Below are 26,648 nucleotides of genomic sequence, written 5' to 3'. Positions count from 1 at the left end.
CTGAAGGAAGTTGATTTTTTAGTGAATTTTACTTTATCCTTCTCAGTACTTTTTCTTGTGCATTAATTTTCTCTGCATTTTAAAAAAAATTATAATTCTTGTCTTGTCTTCCAGTTTGTTGCCCAGCCAAACTGTCAGCAGCTCCTGGCTTCCCGCTGGTACGACGAATTTCCTGGCTGGAGACGGCGAAACTGGATCGTTAAATTCATAACCTGCATCAGCATCGGACTATTATTTCCAATCTTTTCTGTGTGCTACTTGATGGCACCGAAAAGCACATTAGGCCTTTTTATTAGAAAACCATTTATTAAGTTTATCTGTCACACTGCATCGTACTTGACTTTTCTCTTCATGCTGCTGTTGGCATCCCAACACATTGATCGGACAGATTTAAACATGCAAGGCCCTCCACCAACCATTGTTGAATGGATGATACTGCCCTGGGTGCTAGGTAACTTATTTGTATGTAACAATCAATATGTAAATGCAAACACTATAATGATCACCATGCAGTAATAGCTTAAATGTAATTATCGTGCATATAATATCGTATTGTTTTGTGTAGTTTTTGTGGAATATACGCATTGCTAGTAATGTATGCCAGCGACACAAGCAATTTGAAAACAGTTGGGGAGTCAGAGTTTGGGAGCTTTAGAATTATGTTGCATTTCAGTGTATTCAAAATAATCTATAAACTGCATTATGCTTAAATGAATGCTTTAGATAAACCACAGAACCAACTTTAAAAACAAGATTTAGCAAGAACAGAAGAATGCATGTAAAGCCATTAGTTTACTGCATAAGTTGTATTCAATTTTTAAAACCAAGTTGAAATATAGAATACCTGATGGCTCAGTTGAGTGTTAGACAGAGTGTAAGTAACCCATTTCATGCAGACCAAAAAGTCCCAGGTTCAATTCCTGCCCTGTGCTGAGTTAGTTTCAATGTGTGAACCTCAGATGAGTACAGAATCTTGTTGAGCTGTGATGTGTACCACAGTCGAATACCATGCCAAAACCAGCTAGGTTTACACATGAAGAATGGCCTTTTGGGTGAGGTACGAGAGGGTAAAAAGCACGTGTGGATCTATACTTCAGCAGGAGTGCATGGGGTATATATCCTGGTCTTCCCCGCCTTGGTAAATGGTAGAGTCTCTAATCACCCCAAGCAAGGCCAACAGCATGGGAGGGGACAAGTCCTGGGACTCCAGGATGGGAACTCCCGTGTTCCTGGCCTGCAGAACATTGGTTGCAGTACACCAAACGAAAGTTTGCCAAATGGTAGAAGTGGGGCCCAGCTGGGAGCCCAGACCTGGAATTGGCCCTGAATAGGTTAAAATGTATTATTTCATCTTTAGCTCCCTTATAAAGCAGATTGATGGGGTATTCCCAAAACCTGGTGCAACCAGCTTATGCCAGGATTCCTGGACTCTCCCCTTTGGTCGGTGCCCGAGATACACCCTAATTGGGTGGGCACCCATCCATTAAATGATATAATTTTCCACTTACTCCCGGTGCCAGAGAAATGGGGTGGGCACATCCCAGCATTTACTCTGGCACGATTGGGCCATGGGTTTTTGGCCCTTTCAGGCCTTTGGTGAGTTAGCTGATCACAGCCATGCGGAGATTAGGAACAATACAAGTAACCCAGTTTAAGCAGAGGATAAATTAGCCAGGATTCTTGCTACTGATCACTATCCAGTTACCTCAGCTGTGAGTTCCCTCCAAGATTGAAGAGCCTGCAAACGTTCACAGTCACAGACATTGTTCGGGCTCACGCATGAAGAATACCCACTTTAGCAAATTATCAATTCCAGGAGAGGAAAGGAGAACATAGGAATTTTGAATTTGGAGCTGGAAAGTTAAATTAGTTAGGTTAGCTTTGTGGTAGAAGGAAAAGCGGATACAGGGATATGGAAACAGGGTGAGCACTTGGGATTAGAACTATTGGCATGTCTGGAGGATACACACCAATACAGCCTGCTTCAACTTTCTATGTAATTCAATAGAAAAAATCAACTGGTTGAATAAGAAGCTCTGAAAGTGCAAGTTTTAGCTGTCCTTAGTCCTGAGTCACATATCTTGTTCGTACCATATTTTTCCTTATATTGAATATATAATTTATTGTACAAGACAGAGCACTGCAGGATGTAAACATTACGGGGGACAGATTTTAAAACATTATCAATCACACAGTGGGCACAGTGCAGGTAACATTGACCTGCATCTGGATTATGCTGAAGGACATTATTATTAAAGGCTACAATGGAATTAAGGTAAATTAGCTGCGATGATGGATACAAACTGAGGCTCTATGATAAATGTTATAAATTCATGTTCCGAGCATGAAGCATCGCCTGCCAGGAGCACCCATTCAAAATTTACCCTTGTCATGCCAATAAGATGAGGCTGAGCCAGATGTACTTTTGTTTATAGTTTTTTTCATTTCATTTCAACAATTTATTGTCACACAGTATGAGCTGACATCTGTTTAAAAACCTGGGCCTAGAAATTCAGGGGCACCCATTTTTAGGCACAGCACCTGAATGGTGAGGCCCGAGGCGCACCCGACATTGGGCCTCAGGCCTCATTACAATGGAGCCGGCGTGGCGAGAACAGCCAGCCAGCGAAAACAAGACCAAGATCAGGCTGCTGTTGTGTTGCGGCCCTCAGGTAAGTGAAGCCAGGAAGGAAGGATAGGAGGCCAGCGGGTATCGAAGGCCTGGGGAGAAGGATCGGAGTTCGGGGTGGGAAACAGGAGCTGTGGAGGAGGAATCTGAGGCCATGGGGAGGATCGGGGTCAGGATCGGAAGCCGGGTGGGAAATGGGAGCCACAGGGGAGGGATCAGAGGGCAGGGGGAGGATCGGGGATTGGGATCAGAGGCCGGGGGTGGGGAATGGTGAGATCAGAAATGGCGACGATCAGGGGGGTTGGGTGCGGTGGCAAGCATTCTTTGAATGTGAGGTCGGGAAGGGCAGGAGTGCTCCTATCAGCTCCACATTCAGGTAAGTAAATGTGAAAAACTTACCTTGTCAGTAGCAGGTGGTCCCAAAGTCTGGTTTTACCGAGTGCAGCTGGAACTGGGGTGGGCTGCCTCAGGAAAGTCAATCTTGAATCTTGAATAGGGGCCTCAAAGAGGCGCTAGGCCCCTTATTTGCATATGCAAACACCCTAATGTCTGTTTCAGGCATGGGCCCCAGACGCCTATTTTTTCCCAATATGCCGGGTGGCGCACTTCTGGCCATAAATGTGTGTGCGCTTCCTGACTGCCGAAGTGGGGCTTGGTAGGACAGTTAGCACCTGAAAAACGGGCGCCGAGCAGCCAAATTTATAGGCCATGATATTTCTTGATAGTTGTTGGAAACAATCATTAATTAGCACAGGTCTAGAAATAACTCTGGGAAATATTAGTGCACAAAACTTATCATTTTCATATGAAAGTCCGTTGTCTGCTATTTTCCTGGAGCCGTTAACCCATTTGTTTTGAATGCATTGGTGCTGTACTGAAATAGCAGACCAAAATTTTATGTGGCCATGTTAAGTGCTCATGTACTATTACCACTGTGTAATTTCCAAGCCTTAAATACCAGTCATGTTTAACCATTAAGTTTTGTAACAAATTAATCAATAGTAATTATCTGTTTACAGATTCTCCATAGTTTTGCCCTGTCACTTAGTCTGTCTATGTACCTTTGTAACTTCCTCTTCCCATCCACACAACTTATTGTGTCACCTAACTTAGTGTCAACTGCAAACTTGGATATACAACTCTTTATTCCTTCATCTAAGTCATTGACATATACGTTGAAAAGCCAGTGCCCCAGTGCAAATCCCTAGGGAACACCACTTGTCACATCCTATCAATCAGAGTACATTCCCTTTATCCCTACTCTCTGTCTCCTACCTCCCAACCAATTGCCAACCCATGTCACAAAGTTGCCTCCAGTTCTGTGCGCTTACATTTTTGCTAATAATCTCTTGGCTTATTAAATGCCTTCTGGAAGTCTATATAAACAACATCCATTGACATTCTCCTACCCACCATGCTAGTGACCTTCTCAAGAAATGCAGCTAGATCAGTCAAATATGACCTACTCTTCACAAATCCATGCTGATTATCTTTAATCAGTTCATCCTTGTCCCAGTGCTCAGTCACTCGTCTCTGATGATAGATTCCAGTAACTTCCTCACAACTGCTGTTAAAGTGACGGGTTTGTCATTACCTGTTTTTTCCATCCCTCCCTTCTTAGGTATGGATTGATATTTACAATTTTCCAATCCAAAGGCACAATTCCTGAAGCTAGAGAGCATTGGAAAATTATGATTGACACACCTGCAATTTCCTCACCTATTTCTTTCAATATTCTGGGGGGAAACCATCAAGTCCTGGCAATTTGTCTATCTTAAGTCCCATTACTTTCTACATTACCGTTTATTTACTTATATTAAATCCACTAAGTTCCTCCCCTTGACTTATTTTTAGGTTCCCTTGTACTGCTGGTATTTTGTCCTCTTCCTTCACTGTGAAAACGGATACAAGGTACTCATTTAACAAATCTGCCATTTCCATATTGTCCTTTATAGTCTTGCCTGCATCTGCCTTCAATGGGCTCACATTCCCCTTTACCACTCTCTTTCTCTTAATATAAAATATTTTGCTGTTAGCTTTGATATCCCTTGCAAGTTTTTTTTATATTTCCTTTTTTCACCACTTAGTACTTTCTTTGTATTTCATTGTTGCTTTTTTATAGCTCTCCCAGTCAGCTATATTTCCACTTTTCCTTGCATTTGTGTAAGCCTTTTCTTTTGGCTTGATATTTGTTTGCCATGGTTGCTTAACTACACAAGTGGAGCCTTTGCCTTTTAGGGGTATGCACTGGTTTTGTATCATACCAAAAACTTCTTTGAATACTTCCCACTGTTTGTATGTACATTTACCCATTAAGAGTTCAACCCAGTTTACTGCAGTTAATTCATTTTTCATCCCTCTGAAGTTTGCCTTACTTAAATTTAAAACCTTGCTTTGTGTTTCTCCCTCTCAAACCTAATATTAAATGTAATCATATTATGGTCACTATTTGCAAGATGCACTTTACCATCAGATTATTAACTAATTCTGGTTCGTTTCTCATCACTAAATCTAGTATGGCTTGTTCCCTTGGCCGTTCTAAAACATTTTTCTAAAAAGCTGTCTCAAAGACATTCTAGAAATTCAATACATTTACTGCTTGAGCTGTTCTGCTTCTCCCAGGCTATGTGGAAATTAAAATCTCCAATTATAACCACATTGTTGTTGCTCCATGATTCCCCGATCTCCCTAATTATACATCCCCCCCCATTACATAACTACTATCAGGATGTCTGTAGTTATCCAAAGCTGTTTTTATACTTGTTTCTTCTCTCTTGACAACTGTACCATTTATACATAGTGAAATATTTTTAGGCTCATTTCCTTTGCCAGCACACATCAAGAAAATTATGCTTTCTGTCCATTGACTTCAATGCATGTTCACTGCCGATGTGCACTTGTAAAAATTACCCCATCGTATCAAGACCATATACTGGTATTGTCACAGGCCTATAGTTGGATGAAGGAGACTGGCCACATATTATACCTCACTCCATCTCCTGTCTCACCCACATGATTGAGAGTTGGGTTAGATACAATTGCTTTAAATGCAATGTAAGACACCAAACTTAAACTGATGTGTGAACTAAAGATATGTTGATGCATCTACCCATGAATTTAATGGATGCTTTGTATCCTGTGGCTCAGTAGGCCTCTGAGTCAGAAGGTTGTGGGTTCAAGTCCCACTCCAGAGACTGGAGCACAAAAATCTAGTCTGACACTCCAGTGCAGTGCTGAGGGAGAGCTGCACTGTTGGAGGTGCTGTCTTTTGGGTGAGACATTAAACTGAGACCTCATCTGCTCTCTCTCAGGTGGATGTTAAAGATCCCATGGCATTATTTGAAGTAGAGCAGGGGAGTTAGCCCAGGTGTCCTGGCCAATATTTATCCCTCAACCAATATCACCAGAAACAGATTATCTGGTCATTATCTCATTGCTGTTTATGGATGCCAGCTGTGCACAAATTGGCTGCCACATTTCCTACATTACAACAGCAGAAGAATGGGAGGAGTAGAAAAGGAATTACCTTAACAAAAGCAACACTTTAAAAAAAAGTGTTTCATTAGCTGTAAAGCACTTCAGGATGTCCTGAGATTGTGAAAGGCACTATATAAATGCACCTTTCTTTTTCTTGCAGACCAAATTCGGTTAATAAATTATCTTTCAAAATAATGTAAAATACAGAAACGTTGAGTGGTATATTTAAAGACACAGAGGTACACTTTCTCTAATATGCAGATTAAATGGCTGGGAGCCTCTCACAGTTGTGTGGGAACACTTCCATTTTAACAGCAGAGACTATTCACAAAGCAAAATGACATGATTATAAAAATGCCAGTTATAAAATTAATTTAAAACTGATTATATTATATTTTTGCAAATAAAATGTGTCTAACTAAAATGCTTCAAAATAACACACCATAAAATTCTAGCATGGCACGCTGAAAATATATTGGGATGGATTTTCTCCTTCACCACCTGTCGGTGCGGATCGACCGCCTGTTATAGAATCCAACTGATTTTCATTTCATTGATATCAGTGGAATGAAAATCAGAAGGGTTTTATAATTGGCATGCACTCTGCGCCACCAAATTACCAGAAAACAGTGAAGACCAAAATCTAACCCCTGTTCTTAAAATTAATAGCATTTTCATCCATTATGTCCTATCACAATAAGTTCATGTGTGTTTGATTTTTTTTTAACCAGTCCACAATTTTAGATTTACTGAGTCTGCTCATAATATTGCACTGGCAGAAAAAACTGCTTCTTAAATAACTTACTATAAATAGGATTTTGTTGTCTTTTCTTATAATTTGAGAAATTTCAAGCAGATAGAAAGATAAAGTGAGAAGGCAGGAATATGAGTCTGAATCAATCAAAAAGGGGCAAATTGCTGGGTCTTTTCCCAATTCTGAATTTCTTGTTTTCCTGGAGTAACTACAAACATATTAACACTGATATTTTTACTTTTTAAGAATATTTATGAGTGCATTTTCTGATGCCTTTCTTTTTTTGGCAACAGGTTTCATTTGGGGTGAAATAAAGCAAATGTGGGACGGTGGACTTCAGGATTACATACACGACTGGTGGAACCTGATGGATTTTGTAATGAATTCTTTATACCTAGCAACAATTTCTCTTAAAATTGTTGCTTTTGTTAAGGTAATTCCTTTTCTACTCCTCCCATTCTTCTCAGCACCAGAACATTGCAACTGAGCAAAAACCTCAATAGACAAATAATAGAGCAGGGCTGGGAGCTTAACATACAGGGGTATTCAGTATTTAGGAAGGATCGACAAAAAAGAAAGGGAGGAGGGGTAGCATTGCTAGTAAAAGAGGGGATAAATGCAATTGAAAGGAAGGATATTAACTCAGTTAATACAGAATCTATATGGGTGGAGCTAAGAAATAGCGAGGGGCGAAAAACATTAATAGGAGTGGTATATAGGCCTCCAAATAGTAAAATAGAGGTTAGGGAGGGCATCACGAGGGAAATTAGAGAAGCGTGCAATAAGAGCACAGCTGTCATCATAGGTGACTTTAACTTACATATAGATTGGACTAGCCTAATCAGTAAAAATAATGAGGAGGAGGAATTCCTTGAGTGTTTGAGGGATGGTTATCTGGATCAATATGTCGAGGAACCAACTCGGGAACAGGCTATATTGGACTGGGTACTGTGCAATGAGAAGGGACTAATCAGTAATCTTGTTGTACGGGGACCCTTGGGTCAGAGCGATCATAACATGATCGATTTCTCACTCGAAATGGAGAGCGAAGAAATTGACTCAGAGACTAAGGTCCTGAATTTAAACAAGGGGAATTATGATGCCATGAGACGGGAACTGAGTAGGTCTGATTGGACAACGTTCCTGGGAGGACTGGAGGTAGATAAACAATGGCAAACATTTAAAGATAGAATGACAAAATTGCAAAAATTGTTTATACCAATCTGGCATAAAAGGAAATCTAAAAAGGTGACTCAACCGTGGATAACAGGGGAAATTAGAGACAGCATAAAATCCAAAGATAGGGTGTATAAAATAGCCAAAAAAAGCGCCAGAGCGGAAGATTGGGAACAGTTTAAGATAGAGCAAAGGAGGGCAAAGGGCATAATCAAGAGGGGCAAAATAGCTTACGAAAACAAGCTGGCGGAAAATATAAAAACTAACTCCAAAAGCTTTTATAAGTATATCAAAAGGAAAAGACTGGTGAAAACCAAAGTTGGTCCATTGCAGTCAGATACGGGGGAATATATAATGGGAAATAAGGAAATGGCAGATCAACTAAATGCATACTTTGGGTCAGTCTTTACGAAGGAAGACACAAAAAACCTCCCTGGGATATCGGGAAAAATAGGGACATTGGCAAAGGAGGAACTGACGCAAATCAATATCTCTAAGGATATGGTGTTAAGGAAGCTAAAGGGATTGAAGGTGGACAAATCCCCAGGGCCTGATAACATGCATCCTAGGGTACTGAAGGAGGTGGCCCTAGAGATAGCGGATGCACTAAGGATGATTTTTCAGAATTCATTAGACTCGGGAACAGTGCCGATGGATTGGAGGGTAGCTAACGTTACCCCACTATTCAAAAAGGGGGGTAGGGAAAAAGCAGGTAATTACAGACCTGTAAGCCTTACATCAGTTGTGGGCAAAATGCTGGAGTCCATCATTAAGGATGAAATAGCGGAGCACTTAGCAAATGGGGACAGGATAGGACAGAGTCAACATGGATTTACAAAGGGTAAATCGTGCTTGACTAATCTATTGGAATTTTTTGAGGGAGTAACTGGTAGAATAGATGGGGGAGAGCCAGTAGATGTGGTGTACCTGGACTTCCAAAAGGCCTTCGATAAGGTCCCACATAAAAGATTAGCATGGAAAATTGAGGCTCATGGGATAAAGGGGAAAGTTTTGGCGTGGATAGGGAACTGGCTGTCAGATAGAAAACAGAGAGTTGGAATAAACGGCTCATTTTCTGAATGGCAGGCAGTAACAAGTGGGGTACCACAGGGATCTGTCCTGGGCCCCCAGCTGTTCACAATTTACATTAATGACCTGGATCAGGGAGTCGGATGCAGCATTTCCAAATTTGCAGACGACACTAAACTAGGAGGGGGGGTGGGCTCAGAGGAAGAGACCAGGAAGCTCCAGAGCGATTTGGACAGACTGGGCGATTGGGCGGATAAATGGCAGATGCACTATAATGTGGACAAGTGCGAAGTTATCCACCTTGGGTGCAGGAACGGGAGGGCAAATTATTATTTAAATGGCAATAGATTGGGAGAGGGGGAAGTACAGAGAGACCTGGGTGTTCTTGTACACCAGTCACTGAAGGCGAGCATGCAGGTGCAACAGGCGGTCAAGAAGGCAAACGGTATGCTGGCCTTCATAGCAAAAGGGTTAGAATACAGGAACAGGGATACCTTGCTGCAGCTGTACAGGGCACTGGTGAGACCACACCTCGAGTACTGTGTACAGTTTTGGTCGCCTCATCTGAGGAAGGATGTTCTTGCCATGGAGGGGGTGCAGCGGCGATTCACCAGGCTGATACCAGGAATGGCGGGAATGACCTATGAGGAGAGACTATGTAGTTTAGGGATGTACACACTGGAGTTTAGAAGATTGAGAGGGGACCTCATAGAAGTGTATAAAATTCTGACAGGTCTAGACAGACTGGATGCAGAAGGAATGTTTCCCTTGGCGGGTGAGAACAGAACTAGAGGACATAATTTAAGGATAAGGGCTAAACCATTTAGGACAGAGATGAGGGGGAATTTCTTCACTCAGAGAGTGGTGAACCTGTGGAACTCATTGCCACAGAGGGCAGTGTACGCCAGCTCATTAAATATATTTAAGAGGGAATTAGATATATTTCTACGGGCAAAAGGGGTTAAGGGTTACGGAGAGAAGGCGGGGACGGGATACTGAATTAAAGGATCAGCCATGATCTCATCGAATGGCGGAGCAGGCACGAAGGGCCGAATGGCCTACTCCTGCTCCTATCTTCTATGTATCTATGTATCTATGTATAATACATCGCTGCAATTGAATGAAAATACTGATTCTAGCAAGGTTTACAACTGCAAATAAGTATTTTAAAAAATTCAACTCCACAAAACTGCTCAAGTATGATTTTGGTTTGCTCAAGGAGCATTAGGTAATAGGTGACAAGAAAGAAATGAGCCAGAGCAGATAAGAGATGTAACACTATTGGATCTAGTTATGGGGAATGAGCCAGAGCAGATCAGAGAAGTAAAAGTAGGGGAACATATAGGCAATAGTGACCATAATATAATATGTTTAAGATGATAATAGAGAAGGACAGAAGAATGACAAAAACCAAGTTAATACAGGAAACTCTTTTTTATCTGGCACCGACAGGACCAGCGTGGTGCTGGTTGATCAAAAAGTCTGGATTACAGAGAGGTATACTTACTATGGTACGAGAGCCCCATACACAGCCACAGATCCAGGCATCCCTGTTGCATGGCAACAGGTGCAGGAACCCCAGTTACACAGCCACAGATCCAGGAACCCCGGTTACACGGCCACTAATATGAAGTAAAACCTACCTGAACCTACTCCTGAATTTTGCTGGTTAAGAGAGATTTCCGGTTATTTAGGTGCCAGTAAAAAAAGAGTTTCCTGTAGATTGGAGAAAAGCTGATTTTGAGGGGCTGAGAATAGAACTTGGGAAAATAAAATGGGCAACAATATTGGCAAACAACGATGTAGAATGACAATGGGAAACATTTAAAATGGTGTTCAACAGAGTGCAGGAAAAATATATTCTGCTGAAAGAAAAGAACAAACTAAACACTAATGAGACTCCATGGATAAATAAAGACATAAGGAAACAATTGAGGGTAAGGAAAGAGGCATACATTAAGTATATAGACAGCAGAGGAGTGCATGATAAGAGAGAATATGAAGGGATTAGGAGAAAAGTAAAAAAAAACAATTACGAAGGCAAAGAGGAACTATGAAGTTAAATTATCAAGGAACATAAAACAAAATAGTAAAATATTTTACAGGCACATCAATAAAAAAAGGAAGGTTGGAATGGGAATAGGGCCATTAAGGGATAGACAACACAATACCACAGGTAACGATAGGGAGATGGCAGAAATATTAAATTATTATTTCACTTCGGTATTTACCAGGGAGATAGAACAGGTGGACATGACATTGGATGTTGAGATGAGTAATGAGCTAAGTGCATTTAAAATTTAAAAAAGGGGATATATTAAATGAACTAATCATACTCAAAGAGGATAAAACCCCAGGTCCGGATGGATTGCATCCACGCATTTTAAAATAATCTAGGGAAGAGATAGCAGAGGCATTACTACGCATATTTAATAATTCGTTCGAAAAAGGTGTAGTGCCAGAGGACTGGCGGATAGCTAACATAATACCTATATTTAAGAAGGGGGATAGAACATGTTCAGGGAATTATAGACCAGTCAGCTTAACATCGGTGGTAGGAACAATAATGGAATCCCTACCAAAGAAGAGAATAGAAGAACATCTAGAAATTAAAAGTATATTAATAAATAGTCAGCATGGATTTCAAAGGGAAAATCTTGCTTGACCCAACTTATTGAATTTTTTGAAGAAGTAACAGAGAGAGTAGACAATGGTAATGCAGTAGATGTAATTTATCTAAATTTTCAAAAGGCCTTCAATAAGGTACCCCATAATAGACTAATGAATAAGGTCAGAGAATGCAGAGTCAGGGGATAAGTAGCAGAATGGATTGCTAGCTGGCTTCAAGACAAAGCAGAGGCTGGGAGTAAAGGTTAGCTATTCACAGCGGCAGAAGGTAGGTAGTGGTGTTCCACAAGGATCAGTGCTGGGACCACTGCTGTTCACAATTTACATTAACGATTTAGACTTTGGAATCAAAAACACAATTTCTAAATTTGCGAATGATACCAAATCTTGGGGGATAGTCAATACTGAGGAGGACTGCAACAAATTACAGGAAGACATTAATAAACTTGCAGAATAGGCAAGTAATTGGCAAATGAAGTTCAACACAGACAAATGTGAGGTATTACATTTTGGTAGGAAAAAGAGGGAGGTCACTTATCACTTGGAGGGTGGGAGTCTAGGTGGGGTAGAGGAACAAAGGAATATCAGAGTACAAATACACAAATCACTAAAAGTTGCACCACAGGTTAGCAAGGGATTAAAGCCATATAAATACTGTGGCTACAAGAGCAGGCCAGAGGCTGGGAATTCTGTGGCGAGTGTCTCACCTCCTGACTCCCCAAAGCCTTTCCACCATCTACAAGGCACAAGCCAGGAGTGTGATGGAATACTCTCCACTTGCCTGGATGAGTGCAGCTCCAACAAGCTCGACACCATTCAGGATAAAGCAGCCCGCTTGATTGGCACTCCATCCACCACCTTCAACATTCACTCCCTCCACCACCGGCGCACTGTGGCTGCAGTGTGTACCATCTACAAGATGCACTGCAGCAACTCGCCAAAGCTCCTTCAACAGCACCTTCCAAACCCGCAACCTCTACCACCTAGAAGGACAAGGGCAGCAGGCGCATGGGAACACCACCACCTCCAAGTACCCCTCCAAGCCACACACCATCCTGACTTGGACCTGTATCACCGTTCCTTCACTGTCGCTGGGCCAAAATCCTGGAACTCCCTTCCTAACAGCATTGTGGGTGTACCTACACCATATGGACTGCAGCGGTTCAAGAAGGCGGCTCACCACCATCTTCTCAAGGGCAATTAGGGATGGGCACTAAATGCAGGCCTAGCCAGCGACGCCCACATCCCATCAATGAATTAAAAAAAAGGCCATTAAAAATGCAAACCAAGCACTAGGGTTTATTTCTAGAGGGATAGAATTGAAAAGTAGGAAGATATTCTAAACCTGTATCGAACATCGGTTAGACCACACTTGGAGTACTGCATACAGTTCTGGTCGCCATATTGTAAAAAGGATATAGAGGCACTGGAGAGGGTGCAGAGAAGATTTACTGGATGATACCAGAAATGCGAGGATATACATATCAGGAAAGGATGAACAGGCTGTGTCTCTTTTCTCTTGAAAAAAGAAGGGTGAGGGGATACCTAATAGAGGTCTATAAAATTATGAAAGGATCTGATAGAGTGGATACAGAGGGTCTGGGCTGGATTTTGTCAGCCCCGAGGAGGTGGGTATGGAGGTGGGACTGCCGGTAAAATTGCAGGATTTGGGGGCGGCTGGCAAACCCGCCCCCAACTGCCTCTGTACCCTCTTGCCAGGAGGTGGGAAGCCATCCTGCCCCGGGTCCCGTCTCCTCAAGTCAAGAAAGGGATTAAAGCCTATTAATTGCCTGTTAACAGGTAGTTAACAGGCAGAAAATAGGATTATCCCTATTTTTAGCTCCGAAGTGCTGGCTTCCCGACCTCGGAGAACCTCGCCAGGGTGTAGGAGACGAGAAGGAGGTCTGCAGGGGTCGGAGGGGTCTGAAAGTGAGATGTAAAGGTGAGTGATGGGTGGAAGTGTGGAGTGGTAAGTATGTAAGCTGAGTGTTAAGTGTTATCAAATGTTCACTTACCCTTGTTTCTGCCTACAGCCTTCAGCCACTGTGGATCCGGAGTCCTGACATCTTCATTGTAGATTTCACAGACTGGTTGTTGGATCCTCCGAACCAACAGCCAGGTGATTTCTGCAAAGTTGAAAGGTTTGATGAGTCCTGAACACAAGTGCTCATCAAACTACACAGAATGTCAGTGTTTGACAGCTTCACAGAGCTGTCAAATGCATACATTTCTTCTTTCAAGAAATCTTGACAGATGGCACGTCAGATGTTGACGTGCTCTGTCAGTGACTTGCCCCTGATTGGCCTGCTGAGCCCGCTGGGCGGGCATAACAAGATCAATCAGGGGGAAGTCCCGCTGGTTGGCCAGAAGTTGATGGAGGTGGGATTGAAAACCGGCAAGCAGCAGTCCCGCTTCCAAAAGATTGCCATTGACAAAATCCAGCCCAATGTTTCCATTTGTGGGGAAGAGCATAACTAGAGGCCATCAATATAAGATAGTCACCAAGAAATCCAATAGGGAATTCAGAAGAATCTTCTTTACCCAAAGTAAGTATGTGGATCTCGCTACCACAGGGAGTGGTTGATGCGAATAGTACAGATACATTTAAGGGGAGGCTGGACAAACATATGGTGAAAAGGGAATAGAGGGTTATGCTGATAGATTTAGATGAGGAAAGACGGGAGGAGGCTCGAGTGAAGCATAAACACCGGCATGGACTGGTTGGGCTGAATGGCCTGTTTCTGTGCCATATATCCTATGTAATCCTATGCAAATGATATGAAGAGAGAGGAAAAGGAAAGTGAAATAAAGTAAGAGGAAAGAAACAGGAGTGAAAGAGAAAAATATCAAATAGAGAGTGAGAGAAAAACAGGAGTTAAGGAGGAGAGGGAGAGCAACAAGGAATATACAAACAAGATAAGGTGAGAGAAACTGAAATGAAAGGAAAGAGAAAGGAAACAACTGGAAGGTGAGAGAAACAAATGAAAATAAAAAAGTGAAGGGGAGAATAAAAATAGGAGACTGAAATAATGACAAGGGGATAAAAGAGAAACAAGTGAAGGGGGAGAGGAGAGAAGCTAGTGATAGAAACAGGATAACGAGACAACAGAAAAATAGAAGTCAAGAGAAGGAAGAGCAAAGGACAACAATGTAAGCTTTCCAGACTTTTTTAAGCAGACCTTCTGATAGCAGCATCAATAACTCGTCAGACTCAATAGGCTGTTAAAAAGTTTTAGTAGGATTTAGGCACAAAAATAGGAGAACTGTGTAATTTCAACATCTAAGTTTCTAACCTTGTACCACAACTAAAGTTTCAAGATCTGAGGATAGACTTTCCAAGTTCTTGCCTGCGACTACGTACCTCGCAGTAGGTCCATGATTCTCTGGTGCATGCTTCAATATATGAAGTACCTCACCACATGCAAGTACTCAGAAAATCTAACCTTCAGTATATAATAAACTGAGATTGTTTCGATAAGTTTTAATAAGGATCTAGATCACACTTCATTGTTATATTAATGAAATTTTAACCTAAATTTGTTTATCAACATTGTACTGGCCGCGCTAGACGTGCTCCTATCTAGTTATCCAGCAAGTTAAACATTCTATTCATAATAATTCTTCCTGAAGCGGTTGCTGTTTTGAAGCTTTTACTTGAACAAATTTGTGAAACTGTAAACAAAGACAAAGTATGTTTTGTACATAAACTGAGTACTACACATTCGATATTACACAAGATACAAACATATTTACAACAGTAGAATAGACTAATTGTATAACTAACTAACATTTGAACTAACTTCTGTAACTATTAAATATTAACCTTTTATAAACATAGTATTATCAAAATATTACTCTGACAACATTGCTATTATGCTAAGAACTAAAGATACTCACAGATATTGCGTTTGGCCTAACATATGAAGTCAGATTACATTAGATTGTAAGTGGAACTTCTCATAACAAATTCTCCATTACTCAAGTCAGGTTCTTCCTGGCAAAACTGCTTCCTGGGGTCAACAGGAAGAAAGGTAAGAAGGTCAAATGACCGCTCACAGGAAGAAAGGAACAAAGGTCAAATGACCTCACACAGGAAGGAACAGATGACCTTTCCAGCTTATAAACTGTTAACACAATAACCGCCACCAGAGGGTGCTATTGCATGTAAAAATGTCCATCGGTCCAGAACACTCCCCGTCTGGGGTCATTAACGACTCCACATAGTCCGAACTGTACTTGTCACTGGAGTCCTCTGGCAACAAAAGAAGAACCACCTCAGAGGCGGGCCAAGAGAAGACCTTCGCTGTTCCTTCTTTGATGACTCTCAAGTCCACCTTTCTCACTCTCCTGTCCTGGCTGGGATGGGAGTTCACGATGATAGCCATAGGCCACTCATTCCTTTTTACCTGATTGTCCCTCATCAAGACAACATCTCCTTCTTTGAGATCCGGCCTCTTGTCCTGCCACTTGCTTCGGCTCTGTAGTGTGTTGAGGTACTCCCTTCGCCACCTGTTCCAAAACGTGTCTGCCAGACTCTGGACTCGTTTCCATTCTTCCTTGAAGAGTTCTCCTTCCCCAAACTCTCCTGGAGGACAAGGGGGAACGCCTGTCTTCTGGGTCAAAAGCATGGCCGGAGTGAGGATGAGGGGCGATTCTGGGTCTGAAGATACAGGAATGAGGGGCCTTGTATTCATCACAGCGGTGACCTCAGCCATCAGTGTGGTCAAGACCTCATGTGTGAGGCACGACGATCTACCTTGGAGAAACATGCAGTCGAGGATACGGCGGGCAATGCCGATCATACGCTCCCATGCGCCGCCCATGTGGGATGAGTGAGGTGGGTTGAATACCCAGGTACATTTCTGCTCTTGGAGATACTTCTCCACCCTCTGAGAGCTGGAACTAGATCCATCCATCTTCAGCTCTCTGCAGGCGCCAACAAAGTTTGTGCCGCAATCTGAGCGTATTTGCTTTGCCGGGCCTCTAATTGAGAAAAACCTTCTCAGAGCGTTTATGAAGCTGGAGGCGCCCATCGTTTCTATGACTTCGATATGTACAGCTCTTGTGGACATACATGAGAACATCACCGCCCACCTTTTGCTGTTGGCGTGCCCTCCTCTGGTGCGGCGTGAGACCACGTCCCATGGTCCGAAGACATCGACGCCTACGTAGGTGAAAGCTGGTGCTACTTGTAGCCGCTCGGCTGGCAGTTCTGCCATCTGTTGGTGCTCCGTCTTCCCACGGAGTTCCTTGCAGGTGACACATTTGAAAAGCGTGCCGCTGATACATCTCTTAGCTCCAACCAACCAGAGGCCGTCTGCTCTGATGGCACCTTCAGTGAAATGTCTGCCCTGGTGCTTCACGGCCTCATGATGGTAACGCATGAGCAGAATGGCCATATGATGATGACCTGGAATGAGAATGGGGTTGGTTGCATTCGTTCCTAGTTGAGACTGCGATATGCGTCCCCCAACTCTGAGAAGGCCGTCGGTGTCGACGATGGGATGCAGCTTCTGTAGACTGCTGTGAGGGGGTAGGTTGTGTTCTGCTGCTATGCACTTCAACTCTTCTGAATAACACTCATGTTGGACACTCTTTATCACAAGGATTGTGGCTCTCTTGAGCTCCTCTTCAGAGGGACTCTTCCAACAGATGTGCCACCCATGGCAGTTACTCCCTTGCGTAGGCTGGGAGAAGGTATGAGCTATATGGGTTAGGCGTGCTATCGTCTTTATGAGAGTGTTCCATTTGGAGAAACGCTCGAAGCATTTGGTGCTCATCAGGTTCTTACAGATTTGAGTAACGTTCGCTGTTACCTGTGGGCGTATCTCGCAGTCAGAAACAGGGTTGAGTAGGTCGAATGACTCGTTGATTTTGGAGAAGTGTGGGAACGGATCTTGAAGAAAAGCAGGTCCTGACAGCCAAGTCGTGCTACTGAGTAGGGACGCTGTTACAGATCTAGACCCATGGTCAGCTGGGTTCAGGTCTGTAGGGACGTACTTCCACTGGTCGGGGGACGTGGACTGTCGAATACGTTGGACTCTATTGTTCACGTATACGTAAAACCGTCTACTTTGGTTATGGATGTATCCTAGCACCACTTTGCTGTCTATATAATATGTGATGCTGTCGAACTTCAGATCAATCTCGTCTTTTATGAACTCTGCAATCTCAACTGCTAATACTGCTGCGCACAGTTCCAATCTGGGTATGGTGAGGTCTGGCTGGGGCGCCAACTTGGCCTTTCCAAAGACGAAGCCGATTTTGCTTTGTCCTTCTTGAGTGGTGACCTTCAGATAAGCCACACTTGCAATGGCCTTAGCGGATGCGTCTGCAAAGACACAAAGCTCTTTGAATTGGGCATTTAAGGGAGAGAAAGATGAATAGCAGCGAGGTATTCGGATCTCCTGTAAGTCTTGGAGTGAGTCTCTCCATCTGTCCCACTCTGCTTCCATCTCTTCAGGGAGAGGTGAACCCCACTCTTCAGCGCGTGTGGAGAGTTCCCTGAGGAGCAGCCTGCCTTGTATGGTGACAGGGGCTAAGAAGCCAAGAGGGTCGTATAGGCTGTTGACTGTAGAGAGCACTCCTCTACGTGTGAAGGGTTTCTTGGCGTCTAGGACTTGGAACGTGAACGTGTCTGTTGCTATGTTCCACGACACCCCTAGGCTACGCTGTAGGGGGAGGTCATCAGTGAAGAGGTCTAGGTCCTTGACGTCCTTAGCACGATCTTAAGGGGGGAATGCCTCCATCACTGCTGGTCTGTTAGAGGCTATCTTATGCAGCCTGAGGTTGGATAGTGCAAGTAGTTCCTGGGCTCGTCCGAGGGTACTGATGGCCTCTGCTTCGGTCGGGAATGACTTCAGTGCGTCATCGACGTAGAACTCTCGTTCGATGAACCCTCTCACATCACTGCCAAAGTCGTCGTCTTCTTCCTTGGCAGCCCTCCTTAGTCTGTATATGGCGACAGCAGGGGATGGGCTATTCCCAAAGACATGGACACGCATTCTGTAGTCCACAATGTCTCTATTAGGGTCATTGTCCCGATACCACAGGAAGCGGAGGAAGTCTCTGTGGTCTTCTCTCACCACGAAGCAATGAAACATGTGCTGGATATCGGCAGTGATGGCGACGGGCTCTTTCCTGAATCTCATGAGCACTCCCAAGAGGCTATTGTTAAGATCGGGCCCTGTGAGGAGTACGTCGTTGAGAGAGACTCCCTGATATGGTGCACTGGAGTCAAACACCATGCGGATCTGTTCCGGCTTTTTGGGGTGATAGACTCCGAAGGAAGGGAGGTACCAACACTCTTGGCCTTCCTGGAGTGGAGGAGCTATCTCTGCATGATCGTTGACAAGCATTTTCTTGACAAATTCTAGGAAGTGTGCTTTCATTTCTGGCTTCTTCTCTAGTGTGCGACGGAGTGAGTTAAGACGATTATAGGCACAACCCCTGTTGTCTGGCAGCCGTCGTCTGGGGTTCCGGAAGGGTAAGGGTGCAACCCAGCTGTTAGAGCTGTCACGAGAGACCTCATTGTCCATAATCTGGAGGAACCTCATGTCATCGATCGATGGAGCAAGTTTGTGGTCGTTGGCGGTGCGACAGAAGACTGACTGACCCGGGTTCTCTCCAGTGAGCATCATCTGTGTGCTGTCTGCGGAGATCAGCGCTGGGGGGTTCTGAGGCTGAGCCGTATGACTGAACTTCTCTGTCACTCGGATCTGACTACTGCATGGGGTAAGGTAGCTTGTACGACCATTCTCCAAGATGGAAGTCTTGAGTGTGCTCACCTGAGATGGCTTGTGAGCGCCCTTGAGGCACACATCTCCAACAACGACCCAGCCGAGGTCTAGCCTTTGGGCGAAAGGGGCGTCATGTGGACCGTTGATCTGCTCCCTTATCTTATGTACCCTCAGGATGTCTCTTCCCAACAACAGAAGTATGCTTGCATCTGGGTCAAGAGGTGGGATCTCGTCTGCAATGCGTCTCAGATGACGGTGATGACGAGCTGCATTCGGAGTGGGAATCTCGGAACGGTTGTCGGGGACTTGATTACATTCGATGAGTGTAGGAAGGGGGAGACTAATCTTCCCGTCGACTGACTCAACAACGTAACCGCAGGCCCTCCTGCCGGCTGTCTCTGAAAGTCCAGCACACGTCTTCAGCGTGTAAGGCGACGGACTTCCTTTGATCTTGAAGATGTTGAAGAACTCGGATCTTGCTAGAGAACGATTGCTTTGTTCATCTAGTATGGCATACATCTTTTCAGATTCCTGGCGACATCCTGCAGGGTACACATTAACGAGGCATATCTTGGAGCATGCTCTTGCGCTCACTCCTTCTCCACACACCTCGGTGCACCTGGATGTAATCTCCGTACCAGCAGCTCCCTCTCTCTCCCCGCCGTGCTCTGATGCGGGAGGAGGCGTTTCTGACTTCCAAGGAGCTGGGCCTGGGTGTAGTGCTGAAACGTGTCGATCACTTTCACATTCAGTGCATTTTGCATCCACCTTGCAGTTCTTGGCGAGATGGCTCGTGGACGAGCAGCACCTGAAACATATAGAGTTCTCTTTAAGATATTGTTTCCGATCTTCCAGGGACATCTCCCTGAAGCCTCTGCACTTCTTTAAAGGATGGGGCTTGTTATGGATAGGGCATTGTTTGCTCATATCTTCAGGTTTCTTCTGAGTCTTTGTGTGCTCAGTTGAGGACACTTGCATTTTGTGGACAGATATTGGTGTCTTTCCATGTCTGTCGAACTTGTCTCTTCTGGCAAGTGCTGGTTGAGAGGAGAAGAAGTTGAAGCTGGGGTCGTTCCTGGCTTTGGCTTCTTTACGGATGAATTTAACAAACGCAGAGAATGGTGGGAACGCCACGTTGTGCTTTAGCTTGAACTTTGATCCAAACGTTATCCACTTCTCCTGCAGGTTAAATGGAAGCTTCTCAATGATGGGAGTTACCCCCCTGGAAGTGTCTAAGTACGATAGACCGGGTAGGTAGCCGTCCTGCTTTGCGGCTTCGAGTTCCGACAGCAGATCTCCAAGGTCGCGGAGCTTCTGGGGTTCCTTACTCGTCAACCTCGGAAAGTTCGCCAACCTGTCAAAGAGAGCCCTTTCAATGGCTTCGGGCGAGCCGTAGCTTTCTTCCAGCCTCACCCAAGCCTTCTTCAACCCCTCTGGCAGCTGTCCCACATTGGCCGCTTTTATCCTGCAGGCCTGTCCGGCGGACTCTGGGCCGAGCCATTTGATAAGGAGGCCGAGCTCTTCTCCTGCCGACAGGTCTAAGCCCGATATGGCATCGTGGAAGCAGGACTTCCAAGCCCGATAATTCTCTGGCCTGTCATCAAACTTGATTAACCCCGAAGTCACCAGCTGGGTGCGTGCAAGGTATTTGGCGAGGTCGTAGGTGCTGGGACCTGTGCCAGGGTTGCCTTGGCTGGGGGCTCTGTTGGGGGTCTCAAGGGACCGAGAGGGGATTTGCCTCCGACTTTCTCTATTCGGCGTCCTATTCCTTTGCACCGTGTCTTCCGTTCTGCTGGCGGAGACTCTGCGGCTCGAGGCACGCCGTCTGCTTTGACCTTGGTTGGCAACTTGTGGCATGTTATACGAAGTGTTTGCGTCTGTAGAGATGTGCGGGCCTCCATCCCTTTCTCCTGTAAACTGTATGTCGGCATGGTCGCTCATGTAATCTATGGTGCACAGTCGTGGGCTCTGCCATGGAACGGGAATTAAAGGTTTGTAAGCTGTCTCGGGATCAGCTCCCTCCAAAATTGCCTCGAATACTTGTGTCTCGGCTAATGCAGCATCTATCTCTTTTTGTTGCTGCAGAGCCTCCAATGTGGCTTGGAGACGGGCCTGTTCAGCCTGGCGTTCCACTTGGTGTCGGGCCTGTTCCGCTTGGTGTCGGGCCTGTTCCGCTTGGAATTCAGCTTGGAGCCGGGCCTGTTCTGCTTGGAGCCGGGCCTGTTCTGCTTGGAGCCGGGCCTGTTCTGCTTGGAGCCGGGCCTGTTCTGCTTGGAGTCGGGCCTGTTCTGCTTGGGGTTCAGCTTGGAGACGGGCCTGACTTACTTTTATTTCTATTTCACTGTCCGTATGCGCAGCTCTGGCTTGAGCTGCTACTAGTTTAGCCCGTGCTTTGGTGAGGGCTATGCTTACTCTAGAACCACCCGATGACCGTGAGCCAACTTGCGACCTGTAGTAACCGGTGCTTATAGACCGATTGTCACGTTCTACAGTTTTGTCTGCCTGTTTAAGGTCTTCTACTTGCTGCAAAGCATTTTCGCTATTATCTTCTGACATGTTGATGTGAGGTAGATGTGCTCTACGAGGTTAAGGTTTACTCTGGGTTCCTCCTGCTCCGCTCTTCACAGCTAGCCGTATTGCTATCTTTTCACAGTACTGGCCGCGCTAGACGTGCCCCTATCTAGTTATCCAGCAAGTTAAACATTCTATTCATAATAATTCTTCCTGAAGCGGTTGCTGTTTTGAAGCTTTTACTTGAACAAATTTGTGAAACTGTAAACAAAGACAAAGTATGTTTTGTACATAAACTGAGTACTACACATTCGATATTACACAAGATACAAACATATTTACAACAGTAGAATAGACTAATTGTATAACTAACTAACATTTGAACTAACTTCTGTAACTATTAAATATTAACCTTTTATAAACATAGTATTATCAAAATATTACTCTGACAACATTGCTATTGTGCTAAGAACTAAAGATACTCACAGATATTGCGTTTGGCCTAACATATGAAGTCAGATTACATTAGATTGTAAATAACAACAGAAAATGCTGGAAAAACTCAGCAAGTCAGGCAACATCCGTGGAGAGAAATTTGAGTTGACGTTTCGGGTTTGACCCTTCTTCAAAACTGGAGAGAAAAGGAACTAGATCGAAGGCAGGGCTGCGATCGGACAAAAGAATTAAAGAACCAAAAGAAGTAAAAGAGATTAGAAGCTAGACGAGATGGTAATAGGCTGTGATTAGGTGTAAAGTGTACTGGCAGGGCAAAAGATAGCTGCCAGGTGTGAGAGAGAAACAAAAGGAAAGGGGGGGGGGGAAAGGAAAGGAGTGGAAAAATATAAGTGAAAATGAAATAGGGGCCGAGGTTATGATCTGAAATTGTTGAACTCGATATTGAGACCGGAAGGCTGCAGACTGCCTAATCGGAAGATGAGGCAGTCTTCCGATTAGGCAGTCTGCAGCCTTCCGGTCTCAATATCGAGTTCAACAATTTCAGATCATAACCTCGGCCCCTATTTCATTTTCACTTATATTTTTCCACTCCTTTCCTTTCCCCCCCCCCCCTTTCCTTTTGTTTCTCTCTCACACCTGGCAGCTATCTTTTGCCCTGCCAGTACACTTTACACCTAATCACAGCCTATTACCATCTCGTCTAGCTTCTAATCTCTTTTACTTCTTTTGGTTCTTTAATTCTTTTGTCCGATCGCAGCCCTGCCTTCGATCTAGTTCCTTTTCTCTCCAGTTTTGAAGAAGGGTCAAACCCGAAACGTCAACTCAAATTTCTCTCCACGGATGTTGCCTGACTTGCTGAGTTTTTCCAGCATTTTCTGTTGTTATTTCGGATTTCCAACATCTGCAGTATTTTGCTATCGTACATTAGATTGTAAGTGGAACTTCTCATAGCAAATTCTCCATTACTCAAGTCAGGTTCTTCCTGGCAAAACTGCTTCCTGGGGTCAACAGGAAGAAAGGTAAGAAGGTCAAATGACCGCTCACAGGAAGAAAGGAACAAAGGTCAAATGACCTCACACAGGAAGGAACAGATGACCTTTCCAGCTTACAAACTGTTAACACAATAACTGCCACCAGAGGGTGCTATTGCATGTAAAAATGTCCATCGGTCCAGAACAAACATAATGAAAATGAACCACATTACTTTCTTTGAAAAATGTTTAACAGTCTTTGATGAATGTAGTCTACAAGTTCTGACGTATTAAAAGTAACCAGATTAAGTAGCCCTGCTCGAAACTGTCTATTAAAATATAGAATTATACTTCTGAGAAGTCAAACACTCCTCATCTATCAAATGTTTTATTTTGAGTTCTATTTTCCATCTTTAATTTAACATTATCCTGTAATTAACCAGGAGTTTGAAGAAAAGATTACCCTGTGCATCATTTCCAGATCAATTGAAAACACAATGGTTTTCACAGCAGTAATAATTATGCTTTCAACGAGATAAGTTATCTCTTTGTATTTTTAGAAGTTTTTAAATTCAATCTATACAATACCTGTAAGCACCCAGTTACTGTGCTTAACATCTGCTCCAATAGATCAGTAAAACAGTAAGAGAAGGCAGTCATTGGATCTGTCTTTTCAGGTTTGATAACCATGTTGATGACAATAATTAAACTGCAAATCATTATGTTCCTGTATTTTGAAATTGATATCTAATATATGCTAATAACTGTAGATTTTATATTTAGACTGCATAGGTCAGTAAAACAAAACAAACATTGTTCCTTTAAACAGGGATTATTATGATCATTTTCTGATTTATACAATGGAATCTTTTATTTTTGGGACAAATACATTGTCATCGACCTTTATCAAGCTCATTTATTAAGAAAATCAAAGTTGGTACATGTTTTATACTGACACTATTATTTTGTTTACAGTACAGTGGTTCACGCCAACGAGAAGACTGGGAAATGTGGCATCCCACCTTAGTTGCTGAGGCATTATTTGCTATTGCAAACATCTTCAGTTCCCTTCGCCTAATCTCACTATTCACTGCTAATTCTCATCTGGGACCTCTGCAAATATCTCTTGGACGTATGCTGTTGGATATTCTAAAGTTCTTATTCATATACTGTCTGGTGCTGCTATCTTTTGCAAATGGCCTGAATCAGTTATACTTTTACTATGAGACAAATGCATCAGAGGAACCAAATAACTGCAAAGGGATAAGGTGTGAAAAACAGAACAATGCCTTTTCAACGTAAGCACTTTTGTTTTCTTTTGCATGCAAAATGTAATTTCAGGTATCCATTAAGCACATGGGGGTAATTTTCCGAGTTCATGCCCAAATTTCCGACATGCATTGTTGGCAGATGAGGGAGCATGAACAAGGTTAATTACCCCCGTATCTGTACATACTTTGTAAGGAAACTAAAGGGAAATTTTGTACTTGGATGTTCTATTCATACATTTGAATCAGGGCTGCCATGGTGGGAGGAGGGGTGGAAGGCGGGGGAGAAGAAAATCCCGTAAATATCCCATCAATGCAGCATTTGGCCGAGTGTGGCACCGAGGAGCCCTAGTAAAATTGAAGTCAACTCTCCACTGGCTGGAGTCATACCTAGCACAAAGGAAAATGGTTGTGGTTGTTGGAGGCCAATCATCTCAGCCCCAGGATATCGCTGCAGGGCAGTGTCCTAGGCCCAACCATCTTCAGCTGCTTCATCAATGACCTTTAGTCCATCATAAGATCAGAAGTGGGGATGTTCGCTGATGATTGCACAGTGTTCAGTTCCATTCGCAATTCCTCAGATAATGAAGCAGTCTGTGCCCACATGCAACAAGACCTGGACAACATTCAGGCTTGGGCTGATAAGTGGCAAGTAACATTCGTGCCACACAAGTGCTATCTCCAACAAGAGAGAGTCTAACCACCGCCCCTTGACATTCAATGGCATTACCATCGCCGAATCCCCTACATCAACATCCTGGGTGTCACCATTGACCGGAAACTTAACTGGACCAGCCACATAAATACTGTGGCTACAAGAGTGGGTCAGAGGCTGGGTATTCTGCAGTGAGTGTCTCACCTCCTGACTCCCCAAAGCCTTTCCACCATCTACAAGGCACAAGTCAGGAGAGTGATGGAATATTCTCCACTTGCCTGGATGAGTGCAGCTCCAACAACACTCAAGATGCTCAACACCATTCAAGACAAAGCAGCCCGCTTGATTGGCACCCCATCCACCACCTTAAACATTCACTCCCTCCAGCACCGGTGTACCGTGGCTGCAGTGTGTACCATCGACAAGATGCACTGCAGCAACTTGCCAAGGCTTCTTTGACAGCACCTCCCAAAACCACGACCTCTACCGCCTTGAAGGACAAGGGCAGCTGGCGCATGGGAACACCACCACCTCCAAGTTCCCCTCCAAGTCACACACCATCCAGACTTGGAAATATATCGCCGATGCTACATCGTCGCTGGGTCAAAATCCTGAACTCCCTCCCTAACAGCACTGTGGGAGTACCTTCATCACACGGACTGCAGCGGTTCAAGAAGGTGGCTCACCACCACCTTCTCGAGGGCAGTTAGGAATGGGCAATAACAGCAACACCCATCTCCCATGAACGAATAGGAAAAAAAAATAGGCCTTGTGCCTACCTGGCACCAGGATCATACAGTCTTTTTTGTTATGGCTGAGCTGCTCTAGGTTTGCTGGCAGCTCTCAGTGATGATATATGAGGGCCTCATTAAGCCCCAAAAATTATTCAAATGTTCCTGCCCTGCAATTTTCTACGGTTTGCCTTGGAAATGCATAGACAGCACTGGTCGATTAGTTTTTTTCTTAAAGTTTAAAACTTTTTAATTTGATGGATTTTTTAAATGTTTTGGCTCTTTTTTGGACTTTGTTGAGTACATTTAATTTATTCTTTTGTTTTTGACTTATTTTTTTCAGTTTTGAATTTTGGATTTGTTTTAATTGCAATATTGCAGGGAGCATGGCTAATAGGGCGAGGTTTCAGAGTGCTACTGCTGTCTGTGAACTCATATTCCAACCTGAGTCACTGCCTTCAGGAGGAAAGGGATAAGGGAGTCAACCCTTGTTATGTTTTATGCTTTAGACTTGATAGTTAAAAACAACCGGGAGCATGGGATTTGTGTAGAAGTCCCCTGCTATGACAAAAGAACCACAGGGGAGATGAGAATTTTTTTTACACAGCGAGTTGTTGTAATCTG

At 43.9% G+C, this 26,648-nt stretch overlaps 1 protein-coding gene across 1 annotated transcript in view; it reads left to right on the top strand.

Moving 5' to 3' along the window:
* Positions 1-26,648, top strand: part of trpc4b (transient receptor potential cation channel, subfamily C, member 4b) — a 243,411-nt gene that overhangs the window by 187,273 nt on the left and 29,490 nt on the right. The window contains exons 4-6 of the mRNA XM_085999399.1: positions 115-451; positions 7,154-7,293; positions 24,346-24,668. Of these exons, the coding sequence (XP_085855525.1) occupies positions 115-451; positions 7,154-7,293; positions 24,346-24,668 (800 nt within the window). The remainder of the gene's footprint in view (positions 1-114; positions 452-7,153; positions 7,294-24,345; positions 24,669-26,648) is intronic.

Source organism: Somniosus microcephalus, chromosome 10 (genome assembly GCF_052327205.1).
Source record: "Somniosus microcephalus isolate GS21.2 chromosome 10, FLI_Smic_1.0, whole genome shotgun sequence".
In the NCBI taxonomy this organism is placed as follows: domain Eukaryota; kingdom Metazoa; phylum Chordata; class Chondrichthyes; order Squaliformes; family Somniosidae; genus Somniosus; species Somniosus microcephalus.
The sequence above is the reverse complement of the archived record's forward strand: the minus strand, read 5'-3'. Positions and strand labels throughout refer to the sequence as shown.